The sequence below is a fragment of the Nuphar pumila genome, chromosome 4 (assembly GCF_984573655.1).
Source record: "Nuphar pumila chromosome 4, dmNupPumi1.hap1.1, whole genome shotgun sequence".
Classification (NCBI taxonomy): Eukaryota; Viridiplantae; Streptophyta; class Magnoliopsida; order Nymphaeales; family Nymphaeaceae; genus Nuphar; species Nuphar pumila.
The window spans coordinates 116,026,937-116,053,630 of record NC_143252.1 but is presented as its reverse complement, the minus strand read 5'-3'; the positions used below and the strand labels follow the sequence as shown (position 1 = coordinate 116,053,630).

The 26,694-nt window shown below is 38.6% G+C and overlaps 1 protein-coding gene across 1 annotated transcript; it reads left to right on the top strand.

The window, feature by feature from the left end:
* Positions 1 to 18,670: 18,670 nt before the first annotated feature.
* On the top strand, positions 18,671 to 24,559 carry LOC149840731 (small ribosomal subunit protein eS7-like). The gene is made up of 6 exons (XM_090003288.1): positions 18,671 to 18,779; positions 21,432 to 21,523; positions 21,611 to 21,684; positions 21,786 to 21,909; positions 23,887 to 24,069; positions 24,220 to 24,559. The coding sequence occupies exons 2-6, from the start codon at positions 21,449 to 21,451 to the stop codon at positions 24,340 to 24,342; spliced, it is 579 nt and encodes a 192-aa protein (XP_089859414.1). The 5' UTR covers positions 18,671 to 18,779; positions 21,432 to 21,448; the 3' UTR covers positions 24,343 to 24,559.
* The last annotated feature ends 2,135 nt before the right edge of the window (positions 24,560 to 26,694 follow it).

Below are 26,694 nucleotides of genomic sequence, written 5' to 3'. Positions count from 1 at the left end.
TAGTAAGCTTTACATAAGCAATACAACACCAGACTTTTAAATAATTTAAATTTGGTTTTCTTTCTTTTCAAAGTTCATAAGGTGTAGTATTAGACTTAGAGTATGATATTCTATTTAAGATATGACATGAACTAAGCAATGCATCATCCCATAGATTATAATATGCACCAAAACTTATAAGCATTAAATTAATCACATCTATTAGAGTCTTATTCTTACATTTATTATTTTGTAATTATAAAAAATTTCAACCTCAGCTTTGAAAATTATAAAATTTTCAAATGATTCATCTTTTGTTTTTATAAGCTAAATATAAGAATATTTTGAGAAATCATAAATAAAAGTTATAAAATAATTGTTACCCCATGAGTTGGAGTATTTTTCAAATCATATAAATCACTATATATTAAGTGTAGTAGTTTGAAAGTTCTTTCAACACTTAAGAAAGGGTTTTTTGCAAACGTTGTTTGAATACAAACATTATATTTTCTAACATGCTTAGTTTTGCATTAGGCAGATACAAGACTTATAATTAATATGTCCTAATGTAGCATGCCATAATTCATATGAGTCAAGTATATAAACAGAAGCACAATCTACTTTATTAATCAAGTTGAGCTTAAACAACCTATTGGTGGAGTAACATTTGCCTACAAACTTGTGGTTCTATAATATTGTCAGATTTCATTATAACTTTGAAACCATGAGTTATAAGTAAATAAGCAGATATAAGATTCTTTGTGACAGTAGGTATATAATACATATCTTGGAGGGTTAGACATTTTTAAGAAGTGAAGTGAAGCTTCACACTCCCTTTTCCATGAACCTTAGCTTCATGTTTATCTCTCATATAGATCTTATGGTCTTTCTTCACGGTTTCATATATTTTGAACATACTTCTATCATTGTAGAAATGAATCGTTGACCCATAATCCACTTACTACCCTTTATCTGAATTGATCATGAATATCTCACTTACTATAATAACTAGGTCGTCATCGGGTTTACTAGCTTTATTGCCTTAAAATTTCTTTATGTGTTTGCATTCTCTTGCATAGTGACCTGATTTACCATAAGTATAATATGAAACAAAATTTCTTTTCTTAGCAAAGTTCTTGGATGTGTTATTTTTATTCCTAAGACCGAGTTTGAACCTTGATTTGTGCTCAACCATGTTTACCTTAGCAAAAACTTCTTTCTTGCAGCCTTTTTATCTCGAAATTGAGTTTGCTCCTCGATTCTAAGATATTGAAGAAATTATTCTATGGTAAACTCTTTGTTCTTATATTTAAATTTATTTTGATAATCTTTGCAAGATGGGGGCAATCTATCAATGATTGTAATTACCTAGAATAATTCATCAAGGTTCATACCCTCATACTTGATTTGATTAGCCAAGATCTGCATCTCATGGATTTGAGTTAACAATGGCTTATCATCAAAGAATTTGAAATTTATATGCTTATTAGCTAAAAACTTATGATTTTTTATATCTTTCATTTTGTACTTGCTTTCAAGGGCTAGCAACAACTTCTTTGCAGTAGTGACTTTCGAGTAGAGGCCGAACAGGGTGTTAAAGAGTACATTCAGTATATGTCTGTGATACACAAAGTCATCATGCATTCACTTTCACCTCTTTTGGTTTTCAACAATTTTCTCATCCTCCCATTCTTCTAGACATTCTTCTATTAGCACGTACACCACATTTGCAATCGTGAGGAAGATAAGCACTTTGTGTTGCCATTATTTGGAAATTGTACAATCAAATTGGGACAACTTGGGGAGCTCCTTGTTTCCAACTTTCATAGTTACCATATGCTGGAATATCGGTTGAAAATTGTTAGAAATTATACCAGACTTAGTAGGTATGGCAATTGAGCTTGAAGACACGTATGAAACACATTATCTTTCAAGCAATAGTTGTCCCACTTTGGTGCAATGGGTATACATGCAATTATGCTCTCATGATACAACCGAGCTTTCGCCTTCTCACGAATGATCAGACAATGCCCTGCATCGGGTGAGTCCGCCAACCTCGACATGAATCGCCTTAAATAGCCTCTTGACTAGGGTTAAATTGGTTATGGATCATGGGTATGAATTTGAGTATAGATCCTGGATGTAGATATGAATCATATATTCACTTGGATATGGATCTTAACTAGGTTTGAGCTGATTGGTTCTAGACTAATTGAATTTCTATAACAAGAATTGGGTTTGTAACTCAACCTAGATCTAGGTTCAACCCAAGAGAGTTAGAGAACTAAAAACTAGAGAGAGAAAAGCTTGTGAGAGGGGGAACTCGAAACAGAGAGAAGAGGAGAGAGCTTGAGAGATGAGTGAGTAGAAAGGGAAGAGAATTAAGGTTTATATAGGCCCCAACCCTCCGACCCCCATTAAGGCCCATAAAAGGCGTTCAAGAGGGCCTAATAGCTAGCCTTAATGGGCTTAGGCTGGCCAAACAACCAGCCATAAAAGGATAAGAGGTCCCTTAAAATCCTTCAACATGAGACTAAACATTTATAGAGAACATAACACCCACAACAAAGGCAAACGAAGGAAAAAATGAGCAAAAACTTATATATTTTTAAACCATAACCTCAACATACCTTATATGATCCCTCCCTTAAATGAGATAAAAGTGTCTATTAGCCTCCCCAAATCATGTGATATCATTTCACCCCCATCTCCTCCCAGTTGGAATTCGAGCACTAACAAGTTGAGATCTAACAAACAAGAAAAAAAAGCACACACAGAATTTAACGTGGTTCGACACGTATGCTTACATCCACAAAGCAACAACATGACAATTCTTATTCACTATGAGATGAAGAAATTATAAGAGGAACCAAGATATTTCAACCCTTAGCACCCAAACCCCAAGCTCAAGAGAGATACCATATCCTACTATAGGCCCCCTTTTATAGCTCACATGAAATAACTAAGTCTCACTGGAACTCTCCCTCACCTCATAGGTATGACTCTCGTATAAGGACTTTTTTCCAATACAAAGAAAAAATTATACAAAAAGACACAAAGAAAGATACTTTACAAAAGAACACCTACTACAATTAGGTATTCACAAGGACATAGAGACCTATTACAATTAGGTTTTCATAAGGACGCAAAGACCTACTACAATTAGGACTTCACAATGAATTACAAAACTTATGTTGCAAGGTTTACTATCTCAACATGCTTTGACTAGAAGACTAATTTCTTCAATCATGTGAAAAATCTCTTATTTGTTGCTAACCAACATCATCGTAGATTAAGTGTCCACTAGCTCAAGAGAAGTTACACATCATTTAAACTTCTCTTTCTTATCTTGCTTAGCTAATCCATCTATTACATTGTTTTTTATGCCAACCTTCTGCAACAAGACCTTTTGCTGACATCTTAAATCAATCTCTTCAACCAAATGACATCTTTGCAAGCATGTGTAATTACCATGTATTTTGCCTCAATAGTCAACAATTTTACTATATATTATAGTCTTGACATCCACCCAATGATACCACTAGCTAAAGAAAGCACATAACTAGTTGTAGACCTTCGCCTTATCACCTACCAAATCGACTCCATAAAACTAGCCAGGTTTAGATAGTTTCTACTGTAGAAGATACTGGCATCTGAAGTACCCTTTAGACAATGAAAAATCTTTTCACGATGGTCCAATGAGCTCTCTTTGGATTCACTGTGTACTTGTTGATTGCTCCTACTACTTGCGCAATGTCTGGTTTAGTGCAAATCATGGCAAACATAAAGCTTCTTACTACATATGAATACAATACCTGAGATATATATTCTTTTTCTGCATATGTGCAAGGAACTACTCAAAAGATAACTTGTAGCCAACAGAAAATGGGGTAAAGACAGGTTTCACACCGTGTATCTTAAAATGCTTTAAAAATTGATCAACACAACTCTTTTTAGTTATCCAAACTTTTATGTTGTTTTTGTCCCTATGTACTATCATTACACACATTTTATTTGTTATCCTCAAATCATTCATATCAAACTCCCTAGCCAAATGAGCTTTTTAGATATCACCAATATAGAGTAACAAAATCATGAAGTTCTCATTACTTGACACAATGGACTGTATTATTTCTATGAAATCCCAAACTCATAATGAAAGAATGAAACTGCTTATTCTAACACCTTGGTGCGTACTTCAAGCAGTATAGCCATTTGGTTAGCTTGCAAATCAAATTTCTTACTTTCTTTTACGAAGCCTTCAGGTTGACTCATATAAAAAATTTTATTAGAATTTTGATAAGTACTTTTAGTCCTTGCTTGCTCATGTTATCTAAATGCCTATGTCATGTCATCATTGAATTTGACATTGTGTTGACAACAATAATGCCATTGACCAAAGTATCACCGATCAACCTATACAAATTGTCAATCACTCTCTTTTTGCAACCACGAGTTGAGATCTTTAGCATTTTCAAAATTCATAATCAATCAATCCCATGAATTAGGCACCGAACACAACAATGCAACATTTTTTCTCTTGTTCAATCTTGACTGCCATGTCGATCAAATGGCCAATCAAGTTGTTGAAGTCATTGAGGTGTTCTTGCAATGAAGAGTCTTCCTTCAACTTCAAGTTATATAGTTGGCGATGGAGAAAGATCTTATTCAACATAAACTTTTTCTTATAGATATTTCTAATTTTTTCCATAAACCCTTAATAGTAGTTTGATAGGACACATTTATTAGCATCAAATTATCAAGTGCAAAAGTAAATATGGCATTGCTATTTGATTTTTCTTATTAAAATCATTATCAGTCATCACTATAGGATTTTTTGCAGTACCTTGATTGCCACGTCATAATCATCCTACACAAGTACTGTGTTCATATTCTACTTTCATATAGCATAGTTAGTTTCATTAAACTTCGACACCTCAAACTTGGTAAAAGACATCTTGCACATGCAAAAAACTCAATGATCTCGAACTTTGGAAGCTCTTCATGAATCAGATACTCTGATACCAAATGTTGGAATTAGATTCAAGCATGCACACATCAAGATTGATCAAACAAGCCAAACAATATATTCTTTGTATCCTCATATTTTTTTTTATTTTTATAATATTGATTTTTTCCCTTTTTTAAATATGCTACCTCCACAATATCGTATATGCCCTTGAATTTCCACTACAAGGAGAGACAAAAGTTTCTTGAAAGATAAAAAATAAAATTGCTTTATAAGATAAGAAAACAATCAATTTTTAAGTATAAATGACAAGTGAAAACAAATATAAAAAGAGAGAAAGAAAATGACAAAGTTTGAAATCTAAGATTTTTCAATCCTTCTCTCTACCCGTCTTTAAGAAATGAGATTGACTTTTTGGCTAAACCAAGATGAGATCATATCTCATGAACAAATTGTAATGTCAAACTCAAATTATTGCAACAAGAAATTTATAAGAAATAGAAAAAAGAGACCGCAAAAGAAAAGAGAATAAACTAGTGTCGCATGGAATTCCCAAAGCACATTTCACAAGAAAACCCTTGATAAATTGAAACAAAAAATGAAATAAAGAAGTAGAGATAATGACTGATTCCTAAATAAATTGAAATAAGAAGTGTTGAATAACAAAAAATGTAATAAAATAGATACAAAAAGAAAATTCTTAAATATTATAATTAAATGTAAACACGAAGAGAAAAACTCCAAACAAGTCATACAAGATTATTGACCCTCCCACCTAGCCTTCCTTAAATGGTGGTAATCTTTTTACTTCTTATTTACTAATCCTTATATCTTAAAAAAATTGATAATATACCAAAGTAAATTTATTATGCTAATTCATGTAAAAGCCTGCTCAATTCATTTTTCTATGTGCTCACATTAGGTGGACACATTACTATGCTCTCTCTCTCTCTCTCTTCACATCTTTAATGCCAAATTCATGTGCCAAAGCTTATAATGTTTTCTTCAACTCCATGTTATCAATATTCATGGAACATTCTGGCATGTTATTAATGATCCTGGAAAATGAAGTAAAAAGAATGAATCGTGTATGTGATGCCTACTCCTTTTATGTAGTTTTAACATATAACTACTCATTTTATCATAATTTATTTTTAATAGTTTGGAATGAACACAACTAGCAGACAAGCCAAACAACCTATCCTATGTATCCTCATATGTTGTTTAAATTTTTATACTACTGATTTTTTTACTTTTCTAAATGCACTTCCTCCATAATGTTGCATATGCCCTTAAACTTCCACTACAAGGAGAGACAAAAGCTTCTTGAAAGATCGAAATTAATTTTTTTAAAAATATTCAATTTCAACTACAAATGCCAAGTGAAAAAAGAGAGAAAATGAAATTTCGAGATTGATGGTGGTGATGAGGATGATGACATGCAAGATTATGTTCCTTTTGATCATTGATAATTGATATGATGTGAATTTGAACACACATGAGATTTTTGTTTTGTAATATTAAGTTTCATATGTGGGAGATATTGTTCTATCATGCAATGACCCATCCACATGGTTGACAATAACAATATGAGATTTAATTTTGAATTAAATAATTGTGGTATTTTTTATTAGAAGTTCCAAGCTCTTGAATCATTGCATTGTAACAATTTGCTTTTCTTAGGTTTTAATGGATATTTTTCTTTTTCAGGAATGAGGACGGACAATATCATAGAATGACAAAATTTGATGTCACTAATGCCACTCTCCATCAGAATTAATATATCAGATGCAAGTTGCTAAGTTAAGTAATCAAAGTTTTGAAAATACAACAATCAATTAGTTTGAGCTTCTGACCTATAACTAGGCCTAGTAAATGAGTCGAACCAGTAGAGCTTGAAGTGTTTAAGCTTAGATAATTCTTGTGGTGAGTCAAGCCAAGTTCAAGCTCATAATGAGTCTGAGTTAAACAAAATGAGTTTGATTCAACTGGTTTACCATAAAAGGGCATTGTTTTAGAGATGGAAGAAATAGGATTAAAAGAAATGCATGTTTCAAAGCTTGAAGTATATATATATATATATATATATATATATATATATATATATATATACATATTATTTATCTATTAATTTATATGATATAAAATATATATTTTACTACTTAATGAGCTTTCACCAATCGAGTAGAGTACCTTATATTAAGCTTGTCGAGACTATTTTACAAGTTTAGATGAGCTTTTAGGAGCCAAACCATGAGTGGCTTGGCTTGTTTGCCAGCCTTACCTAACCGTACTTTATGTGCATCATGTAGTAGATTTAGAGGAGATAGTGTTTGCTATTCTTGTGGGTTTCAACATTCTCAGGAAAAAATTCTATGGTCCCGTTTGGATGACAATGTGCAAAACCAAAATTTCAAAATGCTTAGTTTTGCTCTAAAATCAGGTTTTTGGGAAACTTGGTTTGCCAAGAACTTAGATTTGAATATGTTTGGATGACCAAATCCAAGAAATAAAATTTTGTAGTAAAAACAAAAGAAAAACAAAATAAAAAGGGTATACCTTTTTCCGGCCATCCTCAAGTCCGAACTTGGCTAGGATGATATTAGCCACTAGCACGCCACTACCCCAGCCATTTCCCCACTGGTGTCTTGCCAAAAAAAGACCAGAGAGACTAAAAAAAAAACTTTTCTTGAGAAAAAAGGATGGCAAACACATTTAGTAAAAATGGTTGGGCTGGTGTTGCCTTTGTTGGACAACAGGAAAAGAATAAGCAAACCATTTTCCAGTTGACAATATCGAAAAATGGTCAGACATTGATCTTTTTGCAAGAACAAAAAATAAGGCAATTTTCCAGATGGAAATGGCTGGGTTGGAGGCATATCAGTCGGCCATGAGAAGAAATAAAGAGGGTCAACGAGTAGGGATGGCAGTGGACCGGGGGGAAAGCGAGGCCCCGCCCCGCCTCACCCCGTTTGGACCGAGGATGAAGGGTATGAAACGGGGATGGAGGCGGGGATGAAGGTTAAAATCCATCCCCATTCGGGGATGGACATACACTTTTCCCCGCCCCGCCTCGTCCCCGCCACGATCCCCACCTCATCTCTGCCCCATCCCCACCTCGACCCGTCCCCATCACTTTTCCTCGCAATATCTCCGGCCCGCCCCGCCTCATCCCCGTTTGAACCGGGGATGGAGGACATGAAACGGGGATGGAGGCGGGGATGGAGGTTCTAATCTTGAGGCGGGGCGGGGGTGGAGACCTTGTCCCCCGCCCCACTGCCATCCCTATCAAGGAGGGTCAGGGAGAGGAACATCCAAACCCCACCCCCCATCATGATAAACCAAGTTTTGCTCATAGAAATCAAGGTGAGTTTTTTCATAAGCTAGGTTTTAGACAAAACCCAATTATGAAAAATTAGTTTTGTGCCATCCAAAAGATGTAAGAAATTGAGTTTTCTCCTTAAACCAGGTTAACACTCAAGACCAACTCTTTAACCAGGTTTTGGGCGCCATCCAAACGGGCCTTAATTTTTTTAATGTTTTTACCAATTTGAGCCTCCAAATGTGATCTACATATTTGGTTTAGTAGAAACTGACCTTTAGATCATGTTTTTTTAGCATTTATGTTGAATTTTTTATGTGTTAAAAAATCAAAACCTACAGGGCACTTTTAAGTAGTAAAAATTTTCATCGGAAAAAAATATTTTGCCTATAAAAAGTTTCAATATGAGAACTTTTCTTTAAAAAAAAATCTCTTGTTTGTGTGATGAGAAAACCATATTGGAAAATGTTAGAATGTTTTGATTAGGGTGAAGGTTGCCCTCAAAGCTAAAAATGTCTTATAGAAAAATTTTCTCCATCACCTAAGATAGAGAAAAATTTCCCATCAAAATCATGGCAAAATAGATATTTTTTTTTTTAATAAATGGAAAAGTTGTTGCTTTTCCTTTCTGACTTGCATTTTTCCTAGAACCCTCCCATTTTCAATTGTGATAATGTACACAATTTTCAACCATAAAAGAATTGTACTTTTATGTCAAAAAAATATGAACCAAGAGCTGATTCCAACTATTTGACCATATTGAACACATCCTTGAGATCTGATTTGGTCAAAACCTCTCCCTATGACTTTAAGGGATTGGAAACCCCACGAGGGCAGCCAATATTTTTATGATTTAAATGGCATGTGTACAAAAGCACACAGAAGTTGATTCTAATAAACCAAAGGCTAGAAAAGGAGAGGAGTTGACAAGGGCAGCTCAAGAGAAGTTGAGACCTTTGGCGAAGCTTCCAAATGAGGCCCTAATTTGTTTTCATTGTACATAAAAATTCTATTATTTATTAAAAGAGTTGCACCTTTTTTTCTTAAATTCTTAATATCCTTCATATTTACTAATTGAGTTCATATATATATATATGCTAGCTCCCTCTACCATTCACAGTAAACATTGCACACGCCTTTTGTAGATGGTTCTCTATAAAATAATATATCAGCAATTAATGACAGTAACATCATTTGCATTTGAAAAACAAACACCTACACTAGATGATAAAAATATATGCAGATCAACAAATAAGAGAAATTGGACATAATGTATGGAAGTAGACATCTTATGCCACATTATCATTGTCAGACTCAAATTACTGGTTTCCCTGCTTTGGCAGTTGTTCATGATTCATGACCCACGACCCTACACTACCAGCGTATCAAGGTCCTTTTGGATAAACAATTCTTTCCTAGTGTACTGGCTACTGGAGTTTAGGCACTTCACATACCACAACGCCCAGCCTATGACCCAGTTGACAGTGCTACCAAATTATTCTGTTAGCTTCAATAGCCTCATAGGAAGCAGGCCTTTGTAATCAATTTATATCTTCCTCGCTAAAGAGCTTAAGAAACATTTTACCACGTTCTTCTGCAATTTCATGATTCTGCCTAGAACAACATATTTGACACAATAAAAAGAATGAAACAAACTCGTAAAACTTGGATGAGAGGAAAGCTAACTTAGCTATGTACTTTAGCCCATTATACATAGAGTTCGTCCACTTAAGCAGTTTAAGAAGACTTGCCTCAATTTTTTACAAAAAAAAAACTCTAAGGTAAGTTTCTTGCTATCAAGGCTTATATAACAGCTCACTAGCACTCAAGCTCATGTGGAGTCTTAATTAACACAAAGGATAAACAAATTTAGACTATAGAGATCAGTCCACATGAATTCTGCTAGATAATTCTAATCATGCCCAACTCGTTGGCTAGCACTACATTGTAGAAATGGATTTGTACAGTCTCTTGTTATCAAGAAATCAAGCACACATGGAACAGATGCAGGAGGTGCATTTGCTAATGTCTCAGGTGAAGTCACGACCCCAACACGACAACCCCGCTTTGAGATTTGAGGCTCCTCCGAAATAGGAAGCCCTAGGCAGTGGCCTCAAATCTCAAAGAAGCCAGTCGGCCCTAAAGGTTGATTGTAGGTTGACTTCATGTTCAACTTTCAAATAGCTCATTTCGTACTCATAATATAAGCTTTGCAAGACAAACATAAACAATAGGTGCTCATTATATTATAAATATATTTTATATTATAGAGTGTTAAGTATATAAATGGTTGTATTTTCCTTAGAAACAACATGTGTCATGGGCATATTTCCTTCAATGGGCCAGCACGACGCGATGGCCCCTCCTCATCGCCGCAAGCCTACTTGTCAGCTCGCTTGCCGGTTGCGGAAGCTTGTAATCAGAGTGCAAGAGAGCAAGAGAGAATTGAGGGAGAGAAATTGCAATCACAATAAGCAATCACAACGAAGGTGAACAAAAGAAAGCTCAATGCATTTACTTCATTCACAATTTTGCCCGCAGGCTATTACAGTTCAAGTATACGGGCTGCCCCTTCGGGGTATTGATTCACCTGAACCAGACAGCTTACATCAGACTCAACAAAAGCAAAACAGACTCTAAGCACAACTGTATAATGTAAGTCGCAAGGAAACATGATCCCCCCTTCAAATCATGCGCCGTCCTCGGTGCCATCTGTTTTGTGGTAAGCTCTGACTTCAGTCGGGTAGAGGTTGTTCATTCGAAATGCAAGCTCCCACGTTGGTTTCGCTGTTTTCTCCCATTGCACCAAGTATTTCTTCGCTTGCCCCAAGTAGTTGACCTTGTGGCAAAGGATCTGACTAAGGTGCTTCTCGGCCCGTTGTGATGTCGGGGCCCTCTGTATGATGGGAGCGCGTTGTGGCACACTGCGTTCTGGGTCTCCATCATCTGAATGGAATTGCTTGAGGTTGCACACGTGGAACACTGAGTGCACCTTGAAGTCTGGGGGCAACTCCAGCTTTTATGCCAATTTGCCCACCTTCTTTGTGATGGTGAAGGGTCTCTCATACTTTCTGAGTTGTCCGCGGTGCCGTTCGTGGAAGATGTCTGTGTGACCAGGATATAGTTTCACCAACACTTGGTCCCCAACTTGGAACCCCGCGGGTCGACGATGCTTGTCCACCCACTTCTTCATTCTCTTTGTCGCCTTGTATAAGAATGTCTTCACCAACTCATTCTGCTCATGCCAGTCGCGAGCAAACTGATAGGTGAAGGATAGCCTTCCCTTTTCTTGTGCGGCAAGAGTGTGCGGGGTCAGTGGCTGTTGCCCCGTGGCTATCTCAAACGGGTTGTGGCCTGAAGACTCACTCTTCTGCATATTGTAACAAAACTGTGCCACATCAAGGAGCTTCACCCAATTTTTCTGATTGGTACTAACAAAGTGCCTAAGGTACTGCTCGAGTATCTCGTTGATGCGCTCTGTCTGCCCATCTGTCTGTGGATGGAAACTTGTTGAAAACAACAAATCAGATCCAAGTAGCTGAAATACTTCACGACAGAACTTGCCCATGAAGCGAGCATCGCGATCACTCACAAAGCTCTTTGGTATGCCCCAATGCTTCACCACATGCTTTACGAACAACTCTGCAGTCTTCTTTGCAAGGCACTCCTTGGAAGCTGGGATGAAGGTGGCATACTTTGAGAAACAATCCACCACAACCAAAATAGAACTGAGGCCCTCTACCTTTGGCAGACTAACAATAAAGTCCATGAGATGCTATCCCAAGGACGTTTTGGAATTGGTAGAGGCTCAAGGAGTCTGACAGCCTTTTGATTTGTCCCCTTATCTTGCTGACAGATGAGGCATGTCCGCACATACCCCCTCAACGTCATCTCTCATCTGCGACCAATAGTAGCTGCACTCAAGGAGTGCTAGGGTCCGCTCCTGACCAGGATGGCTGGCCCATAATGTATCATGACACTCCTTAAGTAATTCTCGACGAAGGCTTCCTCACCGCGGCACGAAGATGCATCCCCCTTTTGTTACAAGGAGGCCATCCTGTAGCCAAAATCGTTGAGTCTTCTCTGCTTGCTTCAGAGAAACAAGATGTTGTGCAGTTGGATCCTTCTGTGTACCTTCACGAATGTGGCTCAGCAATGCACCCTTCAAGTGCACTTCAGAAGGCTCCGCGCGCGCAGCTGCCAGTTCAGCTCTACGGCTCAGAGCATCCGCCACAATATTGGTCTTTTCAACCTTGTACTCCAAGGCAAAGTCGAACTCAGCCAAAAATATCTGTCATCGAGCTTGTTTAGGTGTCAACTTCTTTTGCGTCTGAAAATAGCTCGTGGCCACATTGTCCATCTTGACGACGAACTCAGCACCCAAGAGGTAGTGTCGCCAGGTCCTGAGGTAATACACAATGGCAGTCATCTCAAGTTCATGCACTGTGTAACACCTTTCTGCATCTTTCAGCTTTCGACTCTCATATGTGTTTGGATGACCATCTTGCATAATAACTCTGTCAATGGCAAAGTCTGGGGCATCCGTGTGGACTTCAAAGGGTCGTGAATGATCAGGCAATCACAACACTGGCTCCCTCACCAAGGCTTTTTTTAAGACATCGGAGGCATCTTGGCACGCTCATGTCCAGAGCCATACCCGATTCTTCTTTAACAAATCTGTGAGGGGCGCAACAATGAGGGAATAACCTTCGATGAAACGCTGATAATAGTTTGCCAAATCGAGGAATGACTGCAATTCTGGCACTTTGCTTGGCGGAACCCATTCCTGGATGACCCTTATCTTCTGCCCATCCATACGCAGCACACCACGCCCCACAACGTGGCCAAGGAAGCTAATCTCCTCCTGCCCGAAGAGACACTTCTCTCATTTGATACAGAGGTCATTCTCCTTCAGCACCTGAAACACTGTTCGCAAGTGCCCGACATGTTCTTCTATGTTGTTGTTGTAAACCACGATATCATCCAGATAGACTACCACAAACCTGTCTAAGTAAAAGTAGAAGATCTGGTTCATTAAAGTCGTGAACATGGCTGAAACATTTGTCGACCCGAATGGCATTACTAAGAATTCGTAAGCACCATAGCGGGTAACGCAAGTTGTCTTCGGTTCATCACCTTTTGCAATCCTCACTTGCCAGTAACCCAATCATAGATCTAGCTTGAAAAAGATACGGACACTGCCTAGCTGATCGAACAAGTCTGCTATCAATGGCAATGGGTACTTGTTCTTCACCGTGACCTTGTTCAAAGCACGATAATCCACACATAACCGTTTGGAGCCATCATGTTTCATATGGAAAAGGACTGGGGCACCAAATGAGGCTTTTGATGGATGAACAATGCTTGCGTCCAATATCTCATCTAGCTGTCTGCGCAACTCCTTCAGTTCAGCTGACCCCATACGGTATGGAACTATTGTGGGAGGCTTCGCTCCCAAGGTCAACTCAATCTTGTGGTCGACCTTACGTCTTGGCGGAAGATGCTTTGGCAATTCTGGAGGCATCACCCCCCGAAACTCCTCTAATAGTGGGGCTAGGGTCGGCGGCACTGCTACTTCTACCTTCACTTCTTCTGCGCACACTGCCACTAAGAATGTCTGCTCCCCATGCTTGACACCCTTCTTCAGCTGCATTGCCGATAACATCGAAGACTTGCCTTTCTACGTAAGGCACTGCAATGTGTGGGACAGGTCTGACCCCATGATCGTCAACGTGTTAAATTTTGGCAGCATCATAACATTCTGGCTTCGCAGAAACGCTATACCCAAAATTATCTTGAAATCGTCCAAGGGCACCACAGAGAAGTTGGCTTTGCCGACCCAACTCCCCACTTGAATAGCCACGTCTCTTGCTTCGCCAAGGATGAGCTTGGCCTCAGAGTTTACCATCTTGATGGTCCTCTGCTTTGGCTCAGGTTTCAAGCCCAACCATTCTGCCTCTTAACGCGAGACAAAGTTGTGTGTGGCACCAGAGTCTATCACTGCTGGAGTAGACTTTCCATTCATAATGACTTCCAAGTACATAAGTTCCTTACTGACCTGCATGTTCTTAATCGCTCTACTTCTAGCCGCGTTAATCGATCGCATGACCCCCATCCTTTGTTACATCGCTTCAGTGTCACTACATTTAGTATCGGTGCATTCTTCCTATGCAACATTGTCTTGTTCGTCGTCCTTTACGAGGCGCTTTGGGCACTATCTGGTGATATGTCTATCGCTGCAGAACCAGCATGTCACAACCGCATTCTTGTTGTTGTTGTTATATTTTGTGAAGTTCTGTTTCTTTTCAGATTGATAGCATGTCGACGCCTCACCTTTATCATTGCGTTGCTCATCCTTCTTGCCTCTATGGTCAAACTTCTTCCCGACTTTGGTTGATGGGGTGAAAGGCTTACGTTGTGTGTCAACTAAGCGCTCGGCCACCACATATGCATCTTCCAAAATACAGGGGTTGCTCATTTCCACTTCAGACTGTGCCCATGGCTGAAGTCCTACAATGAACCAGTTGAGCATGTCGTCTTCTGGTATGTTAGGTATCTCTAACATAAGCTTTTGGAATGTTCTGACATAGTCTTACAACGAACCAGAGTGTTTGAGCTCACGAACCATCCGATATGCATGTCTCTGCGCATTTCTTGGCATAAAGTAGTTGCGTAACTCCATTTTGAAGTCATCAAAGGTGTCTATCACATATTTACTCCTCTCCATATCATTGCGCTTTCGCCTCCACCAAGCGATAACGTCTCCATCAAGTAAGGTTGCTGCAACCTTAATCCTCATATCTTCAAGGGTCACATTCTGGATATCCAAGTAGTCTTCTACTTGGAAAAAGAAGTTTTCAATGACCTTGCTGTCACGAGAACCATTGAATTTTGCGGGTCTTGGCACATCAATCCTTGATGGCCTCTCATAATTTTCGCCATTTAGGATCACCGTCCGCTGCAACGTACAATTCTTCAACTGAAGCTCCCTTACTTCAGTCTGCAAGTCGACTACTGTAGTCGTCAACGAAGTGACCTACCCCATTAATAAGGTTACATGCTCTTGCAGACTCGCCACCGCATCATTCAGTACATTGAATGATTCACATGCTCGTGAAATCGCTTCCTCATGCGAAGTCACCTCTTCCACCAGCTTGTTAACAGTTGCAGCCAACTCTTCTTGACCCCGAGGTGAACCTATCTCCTCAGCTTCAGCAACTGCTTTGCCTTTGGTGTTGCGCAAGTTTTGATAAGGCGCCATGATGTCTTGCTCACAAATCGCAGCCTGTCGGCATGTCTGTCGACACCGACTCTGGAGTCCCTTCCTCAGCACGAGAACGGGCTCTGGTACCACTTGTCACAGGCCTATTTCCTTCAATGGGCCAGCGCGGCGCGACGGTCCCTCCTCACTGCCGCAAACCTACTTGTCAGCTCGCTTGCCGGTTGCAGAAGCTTGTAATCAGAGTGCAAGAGAGCAAGAGAGAAAGAGAGAATTGAGGGAGAGAAATTGCAATCACAAGAAGCAATCACAATGAGGGTGAACAAAAGAAAGCTCAATGCATTTACTTCATTCACAATTTTGCCCGCAGGCTATTACAGTTCAATTATACGGGTTGCTCCTTCGGGATATTGATTCACCTGAATCGGGAAGCTTACATCAGACTCAACAAAAGCAAAACAGACTCTAAGCGCAACTGTACAATGTAAGTTGCAAGGGAACAACATGTCTATACCTTAAATATTAACTACATTAACTTTCGGGTCAACATGTCTACACCTTTATTCATTTGGGTCAACAGTGAACCGCTGCTTCAAACGCTTGACAGTAACTGAAGTCCAATAAGTAGGGATGGCAGTGGACCAGGGCGAGGGTGGGGGACAAGGTCTTCACTCCTGCCCCCTCTCAAAATCTTGTCGTTCATCTCTGCATGGGTTTTGATTTTAACCTTTATCACCGCCTTCATCCCCGTTTCATGTCCTCCATCCCTGATCCAAACGGGGAGAGGCAGGGAGGGACCCCGTTTCCCCTCGGTCCATTGACGTCCCTAAAGAAGGATCGGGATGGGGACGAGGTGGGGCAGGGAAGCGTAAGTCCATCTCCTCACCGGTTTTGATTTTAACCTCAATCTCCGCCTTCATCTCCGTTTCATGTCCTCCATCCCTGGTCCAAACAGAGCGAGGTAGGGTGGGACCCCGTTTTCCCCCGCTCCACTGCCATCCCTATCAATAAGGCTGCATTTTCTTTGATGAAAATATTTTCACTTCATAAATGAGCAGTCTTGCAAATTGATGCCCACAAGGGCTCAGCTCATCTGGTAAAGGAGACTTATGAATGCCACCAAGTTAACAGGTCATCACAAGTTCAAAACCCACGAACAGAATTCTTGGTCACAAGGTTGAAGCTAGGTGTAATAGGACCTCAAGGGTTGTTTTACCAACCAGAGGCCAGACAATGCGATGTAAGTGAGGGTTAAGGCATCGCTCATTTGGTAGGACGACTCGTGAATGTTACCAAGCTGAAGGAACATGGCAGTCCAAAACCCACATGTCTTGCCAGAGGGATGCAACCCGGCTGGTGGGTGAGGGGTACAAATGTCAAGGTTCAGATTGATCTGATATAAGACTCGATTCTGAATCCGATTAGTCATACTTGGTTAAGAAGAATGAATCTGATTAATAATTGGATTTGAATTCGATTTAAATTTCATAAGGGCATATTTGATTCCAACGGATCTCTAAGTCTGGCTACAATATTTTTAAATTCAATATTAGCTTTTTCTCATATGAATCTGAATCTAAATCCAAGTTTGATTAACCAGTATCTAATTAGTAGTATTTGGTATTGCTATATCCAACCCAAATTCAAATGGTTTACATCCCTAGCAAGTAGGGATGAAAATGGGTCCGGTTTGGTCCAGATCTTGAAAGATCAAGAATCTGAATCCAGAATATAAATATTAAATCCAAATCTGATTCAAGTCAGATCCAATGAGGTAAAGTTGAATTTGAATCCAAAATACATGTGGTAATATGAGATCGAAAAAAACAGAACAAAAACTTGGAATATGGTCACATTTTGATTCAGATCAATTCCATATCTGACTTAAAAAAGCTAATCTGAATCCGACCCCAATCTGAAAATAATGTGATTGTCCAAATCCGATCTGAATGTACATTCAAAATTTACTTAAAAGCATAGTTGGCAAACTCGGTGAGTCAACTTGTGACTCGCTAGAGTTGGCTTGGATTGGGCCCTAAGTGAGTCAGAAAAAGCGTATGACTCTCCGTTAGGACCAAACTAGATCAAGTCAATTTTTTGACTCAGCCCAGTCAGCCAATAATCAACCAAGTCAGCCATTGCCGATTCTTGTTTACCTTTTGTCAATATATCATGATATTTGTTAAATTTATATTTTGTAAATTTAGACTTACAAAATATCTTAAGTAAATATCATGATACTTTCATAAATGTAGAACATAAGTATCTTAAGTAAATTTATATTTTGTCAAATATATCATGATATTTGGCATATATCATGTCATTGTACAACTTAAAATAATGAACTAACATATTTTTAATCTTTTTGTGATATTATGAAAATATTGCCAATATTTGTCACCATAAAATTTTCAAGTTACATGTATTATTATATGTAATAAATCACACTCATATATTAATTTAAAATTTCTTATACTATAAAAGTACATATTATATATTTTTCATAAATTAAATAAAAATCCTTGACTCACCCGAAGTCACCAAGTTGACTCGTCCGAGTCGCCAAGTTGCATGTGTCCGATATGATACCGAGTCTCCCGATAATGCCAACCATGCTTAAAAGATCAAAATCCAGAAATAACATACCGGACCCAAGTCAGATATCCGATTGTATCCAATCGGTTTGCAGCTCTTATAGATTGGGGTGTCAACATGTCGGCTTTGGTTCAGATATCTTAGTCGAAACTCGGGTGGGGCCTGGGTTTGGTATGAAATTTTACAAACCATACCCAGCTCCATGTATTAATTAATCGCACACTTCAGGTCCGACCTAGATTCTAATCGGACCTTCTTGCTTATCACCAATCCCTGACCCTAGGGTATTGTTTGGGTCCGGATCAAAACCGACCCATTGACACCTGGGGTTTAGTCGTTCGCCAACGAGATCACAAGTGAATGAAGTCGTTTTCGGGTCATTATTCGACCCGTTGAAAATCCATAAAACCGGAAGTCCCTAGGCGACAAGGTTTGATATGAATTAACAACATTACCCCTAAAAAGACTAGAAAAACACGGAAGAAAGCTGATAAATCCAGCCCCAAATGGGAGGGTATTTTAGTCAAATAAATTTTCCAACTGGAAGAAACCCTAGAAGGGTTGTGTTGATAAAAGAGGCGGAGTTTTCTTCCTTATCTTCCCTCTCCTTCGTCTCCTCTGCGGCAGCAAAGCAAAACCCTCTCTGGGTTTTTTGATCCCTTCCCTCACCTCCTTCATCTCGTGCGTCAATTCAGGTCTCTCTCTCTGTAGAATACTTTCATGAAGCAATCTCGTTTCGATTTTTGAGTTTTTCTTTGTCGTTTTTTTTTGGGGATGGTGGCATTTTTTTTTGCTAATAGAGATTGAATCGTGTCGTTTCGTTCTCTTTTCCTGTTAATTTCTGCAATACTTTCGTCTCATTATGATTTTCTCTATTTGTATGTATTGGCATACTTTGTCTAATTCGGTTGTCATTTTCTCCTCGAATTCACGAAAACTGCTTATTTGATCTCTCGCGGGAGTGTGCTGGGTGTTTATCTTGATATGCGATTTTGAGGTTGGCGTTTTTTTCCCGCTTAGTAGTTGTGTTGTTTGAGTATTTAGTCGACCGCTTGTGTTGCTTGCTTGAGTTTCTTCAAAAACGACCATGGGGAACACAGAAGCCTGAAAAACGGAATCATGGTGTTTTGCTTATCTCATGGGTACCTTACATGTACTTAATATTTGGGTCGTATCGTTTTTGCATTAAATTGTATTGTTGAATTATATATTAGATCTTATAAGGATCTGTAGAGGGATCAATTTCTGGGGAATACTTTTGGAAGACCCACCTATACCAAGGTCATTTACGATTGAAGCAAGATACGAATGCTGATTAAATCGAGTTGTAATACAGGTCGTGTTTTTTTGAAGAAATGGAAGGAAAGTTTGTATATAGGAAGCCTGGGTGTTTTTGCATGGGTATTACACATAATTATATTTGTTCTGCATGCATTCAAGAAATAGGGCAATGCTTGATATCTCCAGGACATTTCAAAGAGATCTTCATTGTGTCAAGGTCTTGCTAATGGTCAAAATATAGGGCAATGCTTGATATCTCCAGGACATTTCAAAGCTATGTCACATGGGGGGGGGGGGGGTTGACACTTTCAAAAAACTTGGGTGCGTGGGTGCTGCAAAAATAAAAAAAATTATATATATAGTCCAAAAGTTGGACATAAATGACCCTGGGTGCGTTGACTGCATCCAGGGTCAGGTTGACCGCATCGGGTGCGGGTGCGGCACCTAGTTGAAGAGTCCCTGTGACAGTTTCAAAGAGATCTTCATTGTGTCAAGATCTTGCTAATGGTCAAAATACAGTGGTAATGTCTGTATTTTAGAATGTCTTTTCTTTCTGGACAGACTTGATGTTGAAACTACTAACGTCTTCTCTTTCTGGACATCTATATGTTGAACTCCTGCTGTCACATAAGGATCATCTATACTAAAAAACACTGTTACAGTGATTAAAAGTTTAACTACTATGTCACATGGGTGCGGGGATGCGGCACTTTAAAAAACCTTGGGTGCGGGGGTGCGGCAGGGCAAAAATTTAAAAAATTATATATATATATATATATATATATATATATATATAATTTTGAAGTTTTAACAGTTAGCATGAAATAGTCAAAATCCATTCATTTGTTCAAGCTCCACAAAACCTATTTTAATTTTTAGCATAGAATAAAAAACCCCAAAATCAAATAGTCAAAGATCCCCAAAAAATAAATACAAATTTCATTAACTATATACCTCTATAGCATCATCAATTCATCGAGAGATTTTGGAATGCCCAAAATCCCCAAATAACATTATTGAAAAAATTTTGGAATGCCCAAAACCCCAAAATAACATTATTGAAATTTTTTTGAAATGTCCACAAAACTTATTAATAAAAACCCTAGATCATGCTAATGACACACGTATAATACAAATCAGAGAGAAGAGACTGTGAGAGTGACAGAGCGAGTGAGAGTGAGAAAGAGAGCGACTAAGAGTGAGAGAGAGGCAGTGAGAGTGACTGAGAGAAGAGAGACAGTGAGAGCGACTGAGAGTGAGAGAAGAGAGACTGTGAGAGTGACGGAGAGCTCGTGAGAGTGAGAGAGCGAGTGAGAGTTTGAGACAATGAGAGAGAGAGAGAGAGAGAGAGAGAGAGAGAGAGAGAGAGAGAGAGAGAGAGAGAGAGAGAGAGAGAGAGAGAGAGAGAGAGACGTACCTGATAACTGAGGAGGAGCAGCCGGAAGGAGTCGGAGACCATCTGCGTCGGCAAAGGCTTCTTGGACGATGTCGGCGTCAGCTTTAGGAGGGAGGCTCGTGAGGATTATGGTCCTAATCCTCCTCCTCTCAACCAATAAAACATCGGGCGATTTTTTTTCCAGACCTAAATTTGTACACAAGTGACCCTATCTGCGTTGACCGCACCCAGGGTCCGGTTGACCCCACCGGGTGCCGTCGACGCGGGTGCGACACCCGGTTGGCCGAATCCCTGTGACTTAGTTTAACTACTGTCAATATTTTGGCGATTGCTGTGTTATTTAATTTGCATATGTGTATGCACGTGTGTGTGCCTGAGTAAGATCAATTTAATTTTTGTGTTTACTATCTTAGGTAAAGAATGATAAGGCCAATTTCCTCATTCACCTAACTAATGAAAAGACTAGATTTTTAATCCAATACCTTGAACTGTCTGCTTTGCCTGCATAAGCTTGGCGTGCTAACGTCCTGGTATTGACGTCCATTTTCACCTAACCAAAATGTTAATATATTTGTTGAGTGTTTTCATATGTTAAGACATTTGTTTATTGTTTTCATGTCTAAGTTCTACTTCTACATTTAATATAGGTTATTAACATTTTAAATTGCAGGAGCTAGAGTAGTTAAGATGTATACTGCTAGGAGGAAAATTCAGAAAGACAAGGGTGCTGAGCCCTCTGAATTTGAGGAGACAGTTGCACAGGTTAAGAATCTGAACTGTGATTACATTGTCATCATTTGGAGTCTTCACCACTCTGCTCTTCAATCACAAACATTACTTTTTTTTCAGGCTTTGTTTGATCTGGAGAACACCAACCAGGAGTTGAAAAGCGATCTTAAGGATCTTTTCATCAACTCAGCTGTGTAAGGACTTTTGGTTGCTTGCTGCTTTGGGCTCTTTATGACAATCGTGCACTAATTTTTCTTTCCATCTTGTTTCCTTTTTCTTTTTGGGGGGGATGAAGCCAAATTGACATCTCTGGCAATCGGAAGGCAGTTGTGGTTCATGTTCCTTACAGACTGCGTAAGGCTTTCCGCAAGATTCATGTGAGACTTGTGCGAGAGCTTGAAAAGAAGTTCAGTGGGAAGGTGAACCTCTGCCAATATTGGATCTCTTCTATATTTGTTGGATTAATGTGCTACTTTTCCAATATGGTTTGATTTTCCTTTACCTTTTTCTTTTCTCTATTGAATCGAGCTCGTGAATACTGATGACTGCCATAAGGTTAATCTAGAACTGAATTTAGGTGCTTAGATTTAGAACAAATTACTCCATCCCTTTGCAGCCACGATGTTTTTTTTTTATGGAGAGTCTATCTTGCATAGGCATATGAAATCCCAATAATATGAATCATCATGCTGATTAAAGAATGCCAATGAAATTGATGCTTTCAGCATTGCCTTCTTTGTCAAGCATGTTTCTTTTGTGTCATTCCACTTAGCCGTGTTTCTCATTTCCCTTCATAATAGGTTTCTTATTATCATGGTTCTGTTTGTCTGTAATTGTCCATGCATGGGCCTAGTGTACCTGCTTTCCTGGTGAGGCATAAGTAATTTGTTTGGATATATCATCATGACATTCATGTGGTTGTTGAGTTCATTGAGTGATTTGAGTCTGTGAGATGTGTAGCTGGAATAAGTCAAGAGATTATACTCCTAAGGATCTAGTACATGAAGCACTAATCTTAGGCATTAACATGCAAACAAATTGTTTAAAGCTTGGATGGTGCCTAGAATTGCAATCACAGTTTGTTCGTTTGTTGAGCCAAAGATAAGATTGAAATTTTCCTCTTTTGGTTTTGAACTAGATCCCAAGTCTGCACATAGATAAAGTTGTCATTTTGAAGCCAAGGGGGTGCTTTCTCTTTGAACCTTTTTATTTTTCACATTCTTGAATTTTCCTTTTAGATTGAGCAGTCTCCTTCTATCACATTTTAAATGAAAACATCTGTTAAACGATTGTAATGCCACCAAGAATGATTCAATAATTTAATTGAATCTGGCTTTCCTGTTTTTTCATTCATACAACTTTATGGTAGATGACAGATTCACTTGGTCTGTTTTGGACTGAAACTACATTATGGTTTTTTCTCATAATGAATATAATACACAAAATTATGTTATTTTTTGTCTGGACTCTGCTGTAATGATCAATGAAGAGATTTTATGAAGACAGCTATTTTTCTTGTGTCTAAAGTAGGAGACTCATAGAAGTAGGATCCTGAATACTCTACCTTGCAGATAGCCTTATAAAGTATTGTATCTAGAGTACATTATTTAGCATTGCCATTTGTTTCATATGCCCATGGTTTTATTTCTTTGTTTGAAGTTGAAACTTCTACATTTGATGTTGATTCATTATCATAGTTATCATCATTTGGCCCTGCCCTACACGAGGACAAGTTCATAGTTCTACTTTCCCATTTATTCCTGTTACATGCTAAGTCTTGATGTCAGTCACATTCCTTTGTAAGTTCTTTCACTGCCTCTTGTTCGGCTTATTTTGGTCATTCTAGTCTTTTATGTTTTCAGTTTGCTGTTAAGCAGAATAGAGATCCAGGCAGATTTTTGTAACTTGTGTAAATAACTATATCTCTAGTGCTTGATGATCTCTCTTGGTTTCTTCTTCCAATGCTGATTCTCTTTGCCACTGACAGCTTTTATAAGCTTTCACTTATTATGTTGCTGTTTAACTTTATTAGGTTATCTATGTACATTCAGTGTTGTAATTTTGTGTTTGGCCATTTGTTTAACCTACCAATGCATGGTTGTATGCATATATGGTGTATTTCTGTATCTTTGTTGTTTGTGCTACCAGGTTGTCATTGCCAAATTCTTTGTTTTTGTCCCAAAGGATCGTCATTTCCAAGTTGAAACAACTTTTTATTTTTTGAATCATTTTCTTTATTTCCTTATGTATTTGTGGAGTAGAATCAGGTATTGTTTTTTGTTATTTTTTAAGTTTATTGATATCGTGAGAATATTCCTAGGATTTGGTGTGGTTTCGCCAGAACATTGGCTGACGAACTTGCACATTTGCTTTTGTCCTTCCCCCTTCTAAAACAGGATGTTATCTTCATTGCTACAAGAAGAATCCTGCGGCCTCCCAAGAAGGGTTCTGCAGTTGTGAGGCCTAGGAGTCGCACACTTACTGCAGTTCATGAGGCCATATTGGAAGATGTTGTCTATCCTGCAGAAATTGTTGGCAAGCGCATTAGGTACCGGCTCGATGGATCTAAGATTATCAAGGTCTGTACCTCACTGTAACAAAGTCTGATATCTTGTTGACTCCATTTTGCTATTGAATTTACAAAGAAAGGAAAAAGTTTAACACATTAAGATACTGATTTTTTGTGAAAAATCTCAAAGTAGCTGATCTTTTAACTGATATCATGGCAGATTTACCTAGACCCCAAGGAGCGAAACAACACCGAATACAAACTGGAAACTTTTTCTGGAGTTTACAGGAAGCTCTCGGGGAAAGACGTTGTGTTCGAGTATCCCATCACAGAAGCAGCATAGAGTGCGTACTACTTCAACTTAATATTTTGCATCTGGTCCCCCTTTTTCTAGATGCTCTAGTATTCACAATCGAATTGTCTTTAAAATTTTGTCCAATTGATGGAGAGCAAATTGCAATTTGAAAGTGCAAAAACTTTCTATGTTGAGTGGATTCTTTTTGGATATTGTTAGCATAATGTTTTCCTTGAGCATTTATAGATACTTTAGCTTGATTTGATCTCTGCTTTCTACTGTGTGTGTCCCTTATTGTTCCTCAGATAAATCATGTTCGATATGCGCCCCTCAGGGAGAGCGGATCCTGGTGGAAAGGGCCTGTCAAACGCTGAGTGAGATTAGCAATCTCACCCAGTGTTTACAACCACAAACCTCACCCATCTGTGGGTCCTACAGTAAAGAGGGGTGGGGTTTGTGGTTGTAAACGCTGGGTGAGATTGCTAATCTCACCACCCAGCGTTTGACAGTATCCCGCCCTCCCACCTCTCAGGTGATGCTTAAGCATTAAGTCAAGGAGTAAATAAAGCTGTTTCAGACTCTTTTTGGGATCCAATGCCATGCTCTTCTTTCTGGAGCATGGCCATGATTCTATCTTCATGCTTTGTTGCTTCCACCTGAAGTGTTTCTATAACAACCTGGAAGTGTTCATTTTCTTTCATTCTTTTTTTTATAACGAAACTTAAAACATATCCACTACCTTTTTCGAAGAATTATGTCCTTAACTTGCCAATATTGGTGAAATGAACTTTCTTGAGGAAGAAGAAGCCTATGCCTTGAATTGTTATATCCCATATAAGGTGGACTTGCAAGATTAGATATTCCAAAGTAGGGTTTACATTTTCAAAGTTTAGATTGCGTGTTAGATTTTTAACAGGGATTTGTCATATGAAAATGATGCTGATTAGCCTCAAGCGATACCCACACCGGAGTCTCAAGATGATTCCCATCTTACGATCCTCAAAGCTTGCTTTTAGTTTGATCTTAATCAATGTGGTTATCCTGGTCCTTTATTTTTGCCAACGTTTGCTATCTTTTAAAGATTGGAAAAGTCTCTTTAAATTTTTTTTTAACCTAGTCCAAAAAAGAACTGGAAAGTGGATCTTCCAGATTTTTTTCTCCCTTGTAGGACAAGCCATAAAACCGTCCTTTCCATATCCTTTTTCCATAATCATCCCCTTTTTTTTTTTGGCCAAGCTTTCCAAGCATAGACGTAAGAGTGCATTTGTCTGATTGATTTTGGGAAATCGAATGAGGTAGGAACGTTCTTTGGTATCATCCATAAGGTAGGGATGATTATGCGAAAAGCTCTTTTTTAGATAATGCTGCTGCTGTTTGTTTAACAGCCAAATAATCTCCTTGACAATGTCACCCAAACTCAGACAAGATCTGCATTTGTACTATCGTGCACCATGTAGGCTCACCAAGGACAGGATATGGCAACAAGCAGGAACCAAGTCTAGATCGCATCCATAGTGTCTTTATTGGGGGGAGTGGAAATAACCTTACAAGTTTTTTTTTTTCCAAAACCATCTATGCCTTATAAGCCATTCTCAAATCCATCCCTGCCTTATTGCTTTGCCAAGAACCGCCCTCTGTTTCATAACGTTGGGACAGTTCCATCCTTATGTCAAGGACCGTTCAATTAACCTTGGTTTAGAATTTACCATGGTTGTTTAAGAGGAAAATTTACCAAAACACCTTTCACCTTTATTTGAATCCTTCCTCATCAACCACCTTCACGAGATTATGTTGCGCCCATTGCGATCATCAAAACCATTGTTGTGGGTATTGGTGTTTATCGGCGGATACATATCGTATTGGTAGAAAATCGATACACATGATCCCTGAATCTGCTATTTTTTAATAAATGTAAAAAATACTAAAAATTAATTTTAGAATAAATTTTAAATATTGTTTTAATGGTTTTAACACGCATCACGTTCTGATTGACACAATGTTTCTTTATTATTTTTTTCTGATATAGAACGATTCACTTGAGTATCGGTATCAGCAGATACAGCTGAATCATTAGCCAAACGATATATATTTCTTTTTTCAACAGAAAACTGGGGTTAGGCAGACCCTACCAGTTGTACAACTATACCATTGGGATTCGAACTTGCAATGCCTCAACACAAGGTGGCGTGCACTAAGAGATCCTGCTAGACAAGCCAAGCCCATGCATAATGCGACATGTTTAGACTTTAGAGTTTTACTTATCTTGGATTTGTTATACAATAACATGTTATACCGGAGATGGAGCTAAATCAGTCTTTTTTTTAATGTCAAGGATTAGTCTTCAAACGCAACAGAATTGTCATCAATACGTTTCCTCATTGTTCAGACAAACGGTACATA